Source organism: Sceloporus occidentalis, unplaced genomic scaffold (genome assembly GCF_023333645.1).
Source record: "Sceloporus occidentalis isolate IW3139 unplaced genomic scaffold, rSceOcc1.0.p SCAF_2, whole genome shotgun sequence".
NCBI classification, from domain to species: Eukaryota; Metazoa; Chordata; class Lepidosauria; order Squamata; family Phrynosomatidae; genus Sceloporus; species Sceloporus occidentalis.
In genome coordinates this window covers 198,892,827-198,907,026 of record NW_028316982.1, presented here as the reverse complement: position 1 = coordinate 198,907,026, position 14,200 = coordinate 198,892,827, and the positions used below count along the sequence as shown (strand labels likewise).

Genomic DNA, 14,200 nt, shown 5'->3' with positions numbered 1-14,200 from the left:
TCATGTGTTTGTATTTTAAAATATGTAAATAGCTTTCTGTGCACTTTAATTCTCAGAAATACCCTGTAAGCCTGTAAATTTGTAAATTCATGAAGCAAGAGTTGCCTTTTCTTGTGTCTCAGTAGATGGAAAAATATTACTTTTCACAGACTGCTGATTTCGTCAGAATTTCACCCCATCACCAAAATATAAAGGATTTTTTCCCTAGAAACTTTGAAACAAGAGAAAACTGTCATTGGCCTGGAATTCTAGGTCATCCTATCTGTAGAGATAGGATTCTCCAAAGAAGTGTGAAGAATCTCTTCTGGTATTTTGTTGTTGTTGTCATTGTTACAGATCTAATTCAGCAGTTCCTAAACTGTCTATGGGCTGGATTCATTTCGCACTCTGGAGTCTGTAAATCAATGGATAGCTGTGCACATGTGAAAAGTGGATAAAACATTGCTTAAACACATTTAAGTCAATGATGGAGGGGATGCACTCAAGCAATGCATATCATCTAAAACATGGACACAAACAAGCACATATTTTGGGGGGGAGTTACCAAAAACTAGGATGGATTCCATCCCATTAAAAGGAAAAAAATGAAAGGACCAGGGATTGACTAGAGGTAAATAGGGTGAAAAGAGAAATCTACAGATAAAAGCTTTGTAGGTCTATTAATCCATTGATGTCTTAAGACCACTTCCAGTTCCTATTCTACCTGTCTCTGAAAATCTACACCGTTCTTAAATATGACATATCAGTTTTTAAAATTCTTATTCCATTACAAAATCCTGAGAGTAAGTATGGACATACAATTTTAAAATTCTAGTAATAAAACAAAGTGCATCACTTACTGTCCACAGATAATTACAATTGCCAAATTTAGGTTTTCTGCTTTTAGAATCTGAGATCTGGAATTTAGAATTCAAAGGCCAATGAGCCATTTGATACCGGGGGAGCACACTTCACCAACTTATTCATGCTAGAGCTCTGCAGAGCAATGGCTCCCCCTTCTTTCTTACTGAATAAGTCCAGCCAGACAACACCAGACCCAGAGTGGCTTCTTCTTTCCAACCCCCATCAGCATGATGACAGACACCCGGCACAAAGTTACAGTTCTGCCTCCTGCCAGCTGTGGTTCTGCATACCTCTTTGTGAAATATCCCCAAAGTACTTACTGGGACATAATCCAGAGTTACACCAACATAAACCCCCAAGTTCTCAACCTTTATCTTAACACTTAGTGAAACTCAGTGAAACTACATAAAAATATTTTTTCTAGACATCTCCATCCAAATTTCCAGACCCACCAAGATATAGGAGAAAGACTATCCCTCCCCCTTTATTACCTCATTGAAATAATTGGAACCTATTTCCAAGCAGACCTGTATACGCTTTTAGTGCTAGATTGCTTGATATTCTGCACAATACACACTATAAAGAAATATTGAAAATGTCTGCACTTACGCAGCAAGGCACTGCTGAGCCCTACGATTAGGCAAATGGTGAAAACCAAGAACAGTTTTTTCTCCATTGCAGATTCTATGTTCTACTTCCAGAAAAGGAAGATGGCGAATCTATGGGTGAAAATTATCCGAGAGAGGGTTTTGTTATATATACAGGTTTTGTTTGTTCACTTGGTTTCACAGAATATTTGCCTAAGGTGTTTTCTCCATTTTTGGCAGCTCATTACCTTTATTATTTTCTGATTACATTGACAAATTTACCAGGTAGCACTGACTGGTCATTCGTGATAGCAATTTTAAAGCATGCCAGTGCAGATATTAAACTTTGCTAAAGGCCTGTGCAACAAAAGAAGTTTTACGTTAACATTCTGTTTACACTAAGGCTGGGTCCATATTATAGTGTGACATGGGAGTAAGGTTTGGGATCACATATACACCCTCTTGCGTGCAGAATTGGTAAGCATTTATGTGTAGGCCACAGCAATGAAGACACTGAGAGCAGATTTAGAGTGTGGGAGGGGGTCTGGTGAGATTGAGGGGAAAAGAATGAGGAAGGGGATATATGGAAGAACATACATGGACAGTGGGAAAGAACTATGTACAAATAAATAGAAATCTATTAAAGTATTTTTCAATGGATATTATGCCACAGATAAATAAAAATAACTAAGTAGATATTTCTTACAAATAAAATGTATTTTCAGTTAATTCCTATTTTCCAGTAACAAAGGCTTAGTGGCATTCTGCTACTCCTGTGATTTAACAGAAGAGGAAAAACTTTAGTCTTTAGGTGATGGGATAATAGAAACCTCAGAGCCTAAAAATTACTAGTTGCTTATAAGTAATTCCCTTGGCTAATAAGAAAGTATAATTAAATCACCTTTTGCTAAATTACAAGAGTCTAAGTACCCTAAAGGCAACAGATCCAATCTGATCTTGGAAGCTAAACAGGGTCGGCCCTGGTTAGTATCTGGATGGGAGACAGTTAATGAATACTAGGTGCTATAAACTATATTTCAGTGGAAGTGACTGGCAAAGGCACCTTTGATTATTCCTTGCCTAAGAAAACCCTATGCCTTTGAAACTGATGTGGGTGCCATAAATCATCAGATGACTTCAGATCACATGCACAAACACCCACACATACATAATAATCTAAGGAGATTATTGCACTTCAGTTTTTGCCTGATCTGGTTATGGGCTGGAAACGCGCTTGAATGGGTGAAAATGGGTGTTATTGTACAGAAAAATGCCACCAATGCTGCTGGGAGACTACAAGCCGTCTCTCAGCAGCACTTAGCCTGCCCATTTTACAAGGACAGAAAGCTTCCATACTTCTAAATCGGCGGGCTAAGCATGGCTGGCAGACGGCTTGTAGCATCAATGGCATTTTGTGGCATCAATGGCATTTTGCTGTGTGATAACACTCATTTTCATCCATATAAACCCACTCCCAGCCTGTGCCCAGATGGAGCAAAAAATGAAGTGTGATAATCTCCTAAATCACATTATAATTGTAACTTGAAGTATATCGTCACTTCTTTTCAAAGGTAACTATAACATTTAGTTAATTTTATAATTATAGGGATGGAACAGGCACAGCAGGTGGAGCAGAGACATTACATGGTTCAAATGCTAATTAATACTGCTCCTTGGTGCTGAGGAGACAATGAAGTGAAGGAGGAAAGTATGTTTGTGCCATAGGCCAGATGCTTTAGCACTCAGATGGTTTTAAACAAAAAGTAACCGTTCTTGTTGCTCTTGAGAAATGGGAAGTAAGGTTATTTCATAAAAATGTAGCTGTCACAGTCACTAATGATTTGGGGCTTAGGACTTGAATGAATTGCTTTTCAAAAAAGTAAAAGTGCACCAAGAGTGACTATCTTAAAACTGATTTAAGTAAGCTACACACTGACCAAAATAAGATACTATTATAGGCTAGAAACAGCTTTTGCATATGTCTAGAAAGGTTAGCTATGCATTTCAACATCTGTGGTAGAGGTATCTGTCCATTTCATAACAACTATCTGGGAAGGTCATAATTGTCCCTTTCACTTGGGACTACACTTCATAGGTTTCTCTCTGAAAATTGTTTCAAAAATACTGGTATTGCAATATGGATATTGCAGGATGCTGCTAACTAGGCCTCTTTGGGGTGGCTGGTGCCGGGATCATATTCCTCTCTTGTACTAATTGCATATGGCTCTGATACCAGTGAGACGGTGATTCTGCTCTGAGTTTTCATCCAGAATTTTTTAGAAGAGATACAAAGTACTGAACGCTCTCCCCCCCCCCCCCCGCAAAAAAAGTTCAGTACTTTAGACTTCTTTACAGTCCAGAAGGATTCTCAGAATAGAGTCACTGCCATGCTAACACTGGGACAATTCAATATTGTCTGCAACATCTAACCCAATACACAAATCAATACACTGCCCCCTGCACAAATCAAGATGGCCAAAGCTAACCAAGATATTTTGATACAGGAGGCAACCCACCCTCACCCCCCCCACACACACACACACACCACATCTGGCAGTAGAATAAAAACTATGACAAGCCACCCAGGATCTGCTTTTTGAAGTGCCCATTTCACTCTGTCTATTGGTATGGTGACCTCTGCCTGGTCATTGCCATTAAAATTCTAGTATGATGCGGACTAGGGGTACTTTGCAAACCATTTTTTCCCTTACTTTCTCCCTTGATGCAGATTACTTTTCAGAGGTGGTCTCTTATCTGTAGCACTCCCTTGTCAAAAACTTGGGAGCTTATCGCATTAACAATTAAGCCTGCTTACCTCTTCTGGCTTGAATTCATGATCTGGGATGCCTTCAGATGTTATCATACCTAAATCGCTGTCAATCTAGCCAGGATGCCACTGCCCAGATGCATCCCAGGTTGAAGCCTTGATCAGCCGACACTTTTTCGAAGTTGGGAAGCTTCCGACTTAAAAAATTGGCCTGCTGAGTGAGGCTTCGACATGGGATGCATCCAGGCAGCAGTATCCCGGGTAGATTTAGCTATGGTAACATCCGCGGGCATCCCGGATCCTGAATTTAAGCTGGAAAAGGCAAACTGGCTTATTTGTTAATGCAATGAGATCCTTGTATGCCTCCTACATGAAAGGCTTTTAGGCAAGCAATTTATTTCAAATAATGACAGAAATATTTTTGTCCTGTTTCATATTTACTTGATGTGTTCATTTATAAGCTTTTTTTGAAGCCATATGACAGGGAAGCAACCTTACATACTAACATAAGTAAAGGCATGCATGAAAATGGAATTAGTTTAGGCTAGAGCTAAACATTACAAACTGTGAAGGTCCTTTTCTAAAGATGGTATCCTCTTGTCTTGTTCTTTCCCACTATAAAATCAAAGAGTAATTAATCACAGTTTTGTAATATGTAAACCTGAATTTTGGGTGTGTCTTTCCACTCCAAAGTCAAGGTTAAGTGGTCACAATAGGTTGAGCTTGTAGCTACCTGGAACCTTCCCTAATGTTAAACAAAATATCTCATTTTCCACCTGTGAGAAACAATATCTAAGATTAAATTATTTTAAGGGAGAGTTAATGGGTTACTTCCTATCTACTTGCTCCTTGCTCATTATAAGAATTCTCTTGACTAAAAAGACACAAGGGCAGATGACAGAACTGACAATTTAGATTCACAAGGTAATGATCAGCACCAGATAGGCCTGTTACAGACTGCCAAAATAAAGCTGCTTCGGGTCTCTTTGGAGGTATGCTATTTAAATGATGCATGGGTCCTAAGAGTCCAGAGGTCACACCAAAGTCACACTCCATTCCTAAGCGCTGGAGTGCAGCTTTGGTGCAGCTTCCGGATTCTTAGGATGCATGCATCATTTAAATAGCATACCTCCAAAGAGACCCGAAGCAGCTTTATTTTAGCAGTCTGTAACAGGCCAATAGGAACACTTTAATGCATTGCTGTGCACTTTTTTCATGTACCACACCTTTAGCATCCTGTAATGGCTTGACACTGCAGCCCTAGGGCCCATGGACTGAGGAGACGAAGCACAAGGAGAGCAAAGAAAGTGTCTGGCAAGACTAGATGAGTGAGGCTCACTCCTAGTTCCATAACATGTATTTTTAACATCTAAACTGTTCCTAGCTGTGGCATAATGTGATATAAACCTATCTATTAAAAATAAAATGTAATGCTTATTATAAACAACAACAAAACAATTGTCAGGTTCTAAACCATATTGCTAGACCAGAGATATAAATCACATTGCCTTTTAGATTTTGTTGGACTGCAACTCCCAGCATTCTTCATTTCTGGTTATGCTGTCTAGAGGTGATGGGACTTGTATAAAATAAATAAATAAATCTGAAAGTCTGCATATGTCTCACCCCTCTTCTAGAGTGTTCAGTAAACTTGGAAGAAAGAAAGCATAATAGTCGCTTAATCTCTCTAGATATGTACAAATGATACTTATGCCATGCTCTTTTTTATCAGTGGCCACTAAAATGGGCTTTACCAACCTGTTTCAGATAGGTTGGAGAACAACTCCCATCATCTGTATCAAGCATGGCTATCAGAGTTGTAAGCCAAAACATTTCCAGGATGATGTGAAGTTGAAGGCTTTCATGGCCAGCATCCATGGTTTTTTGTGGGTTTTTCAGGCTATGTGGCCATCTTCTAAAGCATGTCCACATAGCCCGAAAAACCCACAAAAAAACATTTCCAGGACAACAGTTTTAAGAAGGCTGCTCTAAAACATGATTTCCAATACAGTGCCTATTACTTACCTAACAGCTAACTCAGATTTTGTAATTTGCTCCTTTAGGTTAAGTTGGCAGGTTGTGTGGTCCCTTGCTTCAAGCACCTGGCTCTACTGAGCTTGCAGTTCTTTTCCCACAAGCCATAGGTATTTTTAAAGTATTTAAACCATTTTTTAATCCTGGAAACTGAAGGATGAGAGGAAAATGTGCTAGTGCTGCCCAAAATGCACCTCTAACTTATCCCAGAGTGGATGAAAAAGGGATCTCACCTCCATACATTAATACCTGTGACCTTACCTTTTGTGTGAGAACACTTTTGTGTGTTATCTGTGCACAACATTAAAGTGTGAGATGGTTATCAAGCCTCATTGTTTGTGCCACTATGCTCTCTCTCTCTCTCTCTCTCTCTCTCTCTCTCACACACACACACACACACACACACACACAGCAGCAGCAGCTTGTGAAATTTAACTCTGTCAACCTTGAAGCAAGTCTCATATTTCTCAGTGCTTCCTGTGACTATCATGCAATCTTGTGGCAAAACAAGTGCTTTACTCTGTGGCTTCAGTTGGCAGCCTTACATTGTCACATAATCAGCTTCTTCAATAATAAAATAGAACAGTATACCAGCACCCCTTTCCTTAAATGTCTAATGTGTGCCAGGCTTCTCAGGCATGTACAAGAGTTCCTATATTCCCATTGTGAGTGGAGGAAGAAGTTCTGCAATTTCCTGCATCACTCATATGCAAGTCAGGCTTCGATTTGTCTATTTTGCTTCAGTAATTGTATCATTTAGAGGTTTTCTCATCAAATGTAGGTAAAGATTTGTAATATCATGTGCAGACCTATGGCACACATGAACAGTGTGGATTTCTAGGATCAAGATAGGATCAGCTTCTACATACATACACATAGGCACCTCAGCATCTGGCCATAAAAGAGTGGAGCCCCTTTAGCGGGTTTTTATGGTCTTTTTTGGGGCTAGGCTTTTAACTCTTAAAATCCATTTGTCATTATTTTAAAATTTAAAATCATTTGTGAAATCTTAAAATCCTTTTGTGATTCCTTTGGATGCTTCTTCTCAGGTTTCCCCCCCTCATGCATGTAAATCTTACAGTTTGTAATTCATAGCTTGCTGGGTGCTTTTGGAGCATTAAAGTAAAATTCAAATTTGATAAATACAGTGGACCCTTATTATATGCTGAGGTTTGGTTCCAACATCCCTGGTGGATAACAAAATCTGTGGATGCTCAAGTCCCATTAAATATAATGACATAGCAAAATGGTGTCCCTTATAAAAAATGGAAAATCAAGGTTTGATATTTTAAATTTATACTTTTTGAAACATTTTCGAACTGTGGATGCTTGAATCCGTGTATAAAAAAATCCATGTATAAGAAGGGCCAACTGTATTTGGTGCTGTTCTGTATTAAGTCTGTGCTCTCCTATAGATTACTGTTACTAGTTTTAAGTGCCACTGGGTTTTTATGCTTTTGTTTTTACATTTAACAGTTTTTAAATTCTGTGAGGTAGCTAAAGAATCTCATTACTGGGTGGAATATGAATGTCACAGAGAAAGTAACAGCAAATTTCTCTTCCAGTATCATCTGTTTGAATTGAGTGAGTAAGTCATGCTTTACGGTTTAAAACACAGTGCATATTTTTGGCCATCTGTCAGGAGTGCTTTGACTGTGTGTTCCTAAATGACAGAAGATTGAATTGGATGACCCTTGTGGTTTCTTCCAACTCTATTATTCTATGATTCTATATGTGAATGTTACACCTGAGTGTTGCGTTCGTTTTTACTGTTTTTATTCACCACCCAAGCCCCCTAGTCAGTATCATATCATCTTTGTTTCCATGTAAGTGAATGGAGTATAAGCTTTCACTCTTCTCCGCTGATCCTCCCCTTGATCTATTGGTTGCTCATTTGCTCATGCAGAAACCTCACACATTCCTCCCACCTGGTCTCCACAAGCGGTCTTCTATCAAATGATGAATGCTGCACATGATTTTTCCTCCTCTAAGTATCTTTCACTGAGTGTACTTGACTTTGTGATTAATCTTTGGAAGGTAAACAGAAGCTTAATTGCAAGTCTAAATGCAGAGACATGTATCACTGAGGAAATCTAACTGTAAGAAGGAAAATGGGTTGATCATAAACATTAAATATTTTGTGAATCAGGGTATGTCATTACAATTTTAAAACAGAAGACATGTCTATTTTGACTCTCTGTAAAGCAAGAATACTGGGCAGAAATTTACACTGCTGACTTAGATACAAATGTGTAATTCAGCATTATCTCCTGGCCTATTTATTTATTTACTGTATTTGTACCTCACTCTTCTGCCAAAAAGGCTCTCACAGATGCTTACAGAAAGTTAATTAGACATTTCCCTGCCCTTAGGCTTACAATCTAAAACAAGACACAAAAGGAGAAGGGAATGGCAGTGGGGAACGGGAAAAGTCCTGTGGTTCTTCTCTCCCTCTGAGCAGTGTTGCCAACAAGCCTCGAAGATATTCCCCGGAATGTTTTATCAAACTCCAAAATGTCCAGAATTCCCCAATATTATTAGTTTTCAGTCAAAATCCCCGGAAAGAAATGAATTAAATTCCCCGGATTCTAGGGAATTTCCCGGAAATTGGCAACACTGCCTCTGAGACTTGGATCATGGCAGATGGACTAAAGGGAGGGCTCTGCTTCTTAATCTAGGCTAGGCCTGATGGAGCTGTCCTGCCACTCTTTCCCTCTGTGGCCGGATGATAGTGGATGAAGGGAGGGCCATCTTCTTGCTCTGGCTAAGCCTGATGGAGCTGGCCTGCTACTCTCCCTCTGGGGCCCGATGATGGTGGATGAAGAGAGGGCCTTCTTCTTGTTCTGGCTAGGCTTGGTGGAGCTGGCCTGCCACTCTCTCCCTCTGGGGCCAGATGATGGTGGATGGAGGGAAGACCTTCTTCTTGCTCTGGCTAGGCCTGATGGAGCTGGCCTGTCGCTCTCCTTCTGAGGCCCAATGATGGTGGATGGTGGGAGGGCCTAATCCTTCAAATGTAACTTAACAGACAACAGTTACTCTAGGTGATGGAGATCTGTTCTGCTAGTAATCAGGAAATAGCAGAGTGTTGTTTCTATTCCTCTCCCAGCAGTGATCCGTAATGTGATGAGGAATTGTGACAGGAGTCCACCCTTGGATTGTAGTAACCTCACTCACTTGGTGGAAAAGGCAGAAATCATCCTGCTACACCCTGATTGATAGCAGAGCAGATCTTCAGCACTTAGAGTGGTTCCCTGAAGGTCAAGGTACAATTCAGGGACATTTACAACTGTGGAAATAGCGCCACACTAATGAATACACAGTATAACTGAATATGGAGCAATTATGAATCTGTATTTCTAGGGTCTTAAACTACGTAAGGGCTGTATCCCATCTCCAGTGCATAATAACCCTGCTACAGTTTGACCTCATTACTACCACATGCACCTGTTTTAATCTGAAGTCAAACCAGTTTTGAAAGCTACATGGTGCCCCATCATGAAGTCACATTGGTACAAGAGGGCATTTCTACAATGTATGCAAGTTTACTGTATTGGTTTATTTTCAGTTGGTTGTACATCTTGGCGGTTACATGATCCATACCTGGGCAGTTACCTTAGCTCTTACAAATCTGTAACTGCAACAGAATGCCAGCCATACCCACCACCACCACCCCCGCCAAAATGGATTTGGGGTATTATGGAAAATACCCACTCCTTGAGAATTTTCTCAGTAGAGCCCCCTAATCCCATTAAACAAAGACAGACATGCAAATTCTTTTAAACTGGACCCAGTTTTCTTTGCTGGTCTGTAACAAGTGGAGATAGGAGTATCATTAAGGCAGGTGGCCCTCTGCTGGCTAGACTTGAGACAAGCAAATGCTCAACCATGTCACTCTCAGGTAGCCAACCCAACCTTATTGTAAGAAAGATGACTGAGTGAACAGATGCAAATCAGGACAAGAATTATGTGGTATTATTTGTGTTATTATTGCCATCCAGGATTATCAATCAAAACTTTATTACACATTTTAAAAAATGTATTTACATCATGCTTAATGTCTAAGCACCAAATGTAATTTTGAAATCTGGGGTGGGGGAATGTGCAAAAGGGCAAAACTGTTTATTTACCGGTTTTGTTAAGTTAAAGTTTGTGACAAAGTCTCTTTCAAAGCCAAGCAAATAGCTTGTTCGTTTCCACCCCCTTGGTCTTAGAAATAACCAATCCGCTAAAAGATACACAGAGAGGAAAACAAGCTTCCTGTTTAAACAGATGTGGGAGGGAAAGATTAGAACAGCTGAGATGCTTCAAGCTAAAAATATGACAAAAATCTAACAGAGAACATTAGCTGACAATGTGATTTGTGTATACTCTGGCTCTTTTTAGCAAGGCTGACAAGGTCAAACTGGATTTAACATTTCAAAAATGTCAAAAAGAGAGCCAAAGTTTTCATCATGACAAAGAGTGACATTTTTCAGGATAAGAGCAAAGATAGGTACAGCCATCCTTCTTTTAGCAAGTTCACTGAGCGTGGGGTGAAAGACAGCTTTTATAAACCTTTTCCAAGCCTTCTAGTAACGATGCTAACCTCCTCTCTCCCATTGTTCTCTCTGCAAATGAAAAATCAAACACACATGGTATGAGACATTGACAGTATTGCTTCATGGAAAGAAAATTAAATGATGAGCTGTTTGCATATTCTGTGATTGCATATTCTGGACTTTAGAAAGAGCATTTTATAGTGCCAAAAGAACAAAAGTTAACTGAAACTGTTCTGGCTTTTGTGACCCAGTCTTGGGGAAAGGGTGGGATATAAAAAACATGATTGATCAAATAGATCAACTGGTTGACTGGTTCGCTGCACTCTGTGGCAGATATTCACTTTGGGAATAGTCATTTGGTAGTGTCCAAGAGAGACAGAGAATCTTGAAATGTATGTCTTTGGACCTTATCACATGGAATGGAAGTGCCCAAATCCCATGGATAAACAGGATTTAAATCTGGGAATATCCCACAAAAGCAGGATTGTTTTCAGATGACATTGGGCTAATTGAGCATTAACATGGCCTTAACCCATGTAGAAAGTCACAAAATTGCAAAGTAGTGTTATTTTGCCCACTTTCTGCATGGGTTAATGTCATGTTAATGCTAATGGCCATCTGTTGAGGATGCTTTGACTTGGATTTCCTGCATGGCAGGGGTTGGACTGGATGGCCCTTGTGGTCTCTTCCAACTCTATGATTCTATGATTCTAATTAACCAGCCATGCCTGAAAACGATCTGACTTTTGCAGGATATCCCTGGGATCTAAATCCTATTTATCCATGGGATTTGGGCACTTTGCCTCCCGTATGATAAAGTCCCTAGACTATTTCATCATTGGATGTGGGGACTGATAATTATGGTAGTTTAGTCCCCTCTGTGATAGAAAACAAACATATTAAAGCATCCCAAAATGCTGCAGAGTAGTTCAGGAAAAAGCATGTTCTGTGCAGAAAGCAGGAAATATTTTTACAGGAAATCTCTTTTCAATGCAACTGGTTTTTGTGCAACCCCATCTTTCTATACATAATATATGTAACACTTCACATTTTTGAATACTAAGAAAAAGATTCTTCCTTGTCTGTGTTTTTGTTGTTGTTGTTGTTGTTGTTGTTTTTGGCTTTGGCTTTTCCCAGCTAACTGTAAGGAGCCCTGTGTTTTGACCTGAAAACTAATTATAAATATTCTTTCAATCCTTAACATTATCTGCTAAGAAAATGTCTCTGAAATTCACATCTTTGTCTTCCAACAAGGCAAAGAAGGAAAAGCCTGAGAGGAGCTACTGTTCTCTCCTTAGAAGCTGCTGTCTTACATTTGCCTCACTGTGCCTAATGGTAGGGCTGCCTCTCTAGCAAAAGGTAGTATGATAAAATTCCATGCTCCCAAGATTATCACTTGGTTTTCTTTCTTCACTAGAAATGAAAACTCCTTTTTGTTGACATTTTTGCCCTTATGTTCCCTTAAGAGCCCTGGTGGCGCAATGGTTAAATGTCTGTACCGCAGCCACTCATTCGCAAACCATAAGGTTGCAAGTTCAATACCAGCAAAAGGGCTCAAGCTCGACTCAGGCTTGCATCCTTCTGCGGTCGCTAAAATGAGTACCCAGCTTGTTGGAGGCAATTAGCTTACACTTTGTAAACCGCTTAGGGAGTGCTTAAGTGCACTGATAAGCGGTATTGAAATGTACTTGCTATTGCTATTTCCATCGTATGTTAAGTGGCCCCAAATGGCATGTATCCTGTAGAGTTTCCCATAGGCATCTCAAAATGGTTAAGCTTCATACTGCTCTGCATTCACTGGATATGTAAAATGGAATCACTGAAGGAGCTCTGCATTATACTTGCTGCTGCTGTCTTTGCAATGTGTACTCCTCCTGCTCCAGAAACCATTGACCTGATCATGCAACACCAGGCAGGAAATGCCGCAACACAGCCCTGCAAATCTTATCCATTCTTCTACTATCTTATCTATGGGTAAATACAAGAACATTAGGGTGCAACTGGAATAGCCCATGTCAGATTGGAGTTGAGTTCAGTGTTAGCACCCAATGTTCCTAAACAAATAATCACATTTCCAGTCATTAAACCTCTCCAAGAATGGCTCAGGATTCCCTCCAGCCCTTTTATAAACACTGAATTTCATAACAATTTCTGCTGCCTGGAGTCAGCTTAATTGTGTGCAAGACACAAATGAAGGAAGAGTAATTTCCCTGCACTCCATTCACAGGAATATGGCACAAGTAGCTGATAAAGCTGAGAAGCCTATCAGGAAAAAAGTAATGGCAACCTTGATTCAAAACCTACATAGCTGAAAGGGATTCGAAGCCAGACTTTTGAGAACTATGCACTCAAATCCCAAGCCCTATGTGGAATTCCATTTTCTTCCTTTTCCCCCCTCACAAATTCTTTCTGTCCTGAAAATAAATAATGTTGCAAATTTTCATGACTGCTTAGGAAAAGTGAACCAAAATACATTTTTTTCACCAATCCTAAGGTGTACAACAGGAGAAACTACTGACGAGAGAATGGAGAAGAGAACACTGTACTGCATTATATACATCATGATTAAGCACAGGAGAAGGAACTATCAGAAAGTAAACCTCCATCTGTTCATGTATCCAGTCTAGAAAGGATGTAATTCGGCTGTAAACCCCTGGTTTATTTTCTTCTGCACAGCCCATCCCAAAGCTGGTTGTGCCCACCAGTTTCCAGGTATTCAGATCTTCACATACCAATGGTCCACCACTATCTCCCTGAAAGAGACAAGAAAATAAAAACTTTGCGTTAGAAAGAAAGAACAGAAAGCTTTGTTCATATTTAAACTAGCACAAGTTATTTGCCTATCACACACATTTGCCTACCATGTTCCGTCATGTAACTCCTAAAGATGTACATAGGGATGTAAAGAATATTCTCCAAAATTCGAAAATTAGGAGAAATATGCCTAATTCGACAATTTCTATAACATTTTAGAGAGGAGAAATTCTGAGCAGTTCTTGATCAATGAGTAAGAATCTTGATGGTTAGTCATTTCGAAATGAGGGGGAGAGAAGAATCCTTCATCTGACTCTCGATGGCCACTATTTGCATATTTTGTGTAAGAAAAGCTACCATTCATCCTGGAGGCTATTTCCTTTGTTAGGGTGATTTGCTCCAACTTTGCTTAATCACAGCTTTGCTTTGAAAAACAAAAGATAACAAAAGGTGAGGCTTCTGCCCTTTATGCCATGCTCTGACATTCAAATTCTCACAGAAGAGAAGAACTTGAAATCTCAAAACTTAGCAGGAAAGGTCTTGGCCACAGTTTTTTGGATTAAGACAGGTATTTTGATGATAAAAAAATGACTAATCACTTTGATGAAATACAGTTACATCACTATGATCTGGAGACTACCTTGCAGTGGAGACATTGATTTGGGTTCTCCAAGGCC

General features: G+C 39.7%; 1 protein-coding gene across 1 annotated transcript in view; it reads right to left on the bottom strand.

The window, feature by feature from the left end:
• Window positions 1–10,811: 10,811 nt before the first annotated feature.
• The window catches only part of TMPRSS3 (transmembrane serine protease 3), a 29,284-nt gene continuing 25,895 nt past the window's right edge, over window positions 10,812–14,200 (bottom strand). The window contains exons 12-13 of the mRNA XM_089508096.1: window positions 13,370–13,522; window positions 10,812–10,838 (exon numbers count right to left, since the gene is read on the bottom strand). Of these exons, the coding sequence (XP_089364222.1) occupies window positions 10,812–10,838; window positions 13,370–13,522 (180 nt within the window). The remainder of the gene's footprint in view (window positions 10,839–13,369; window positions 13,523–14,200) is intronic.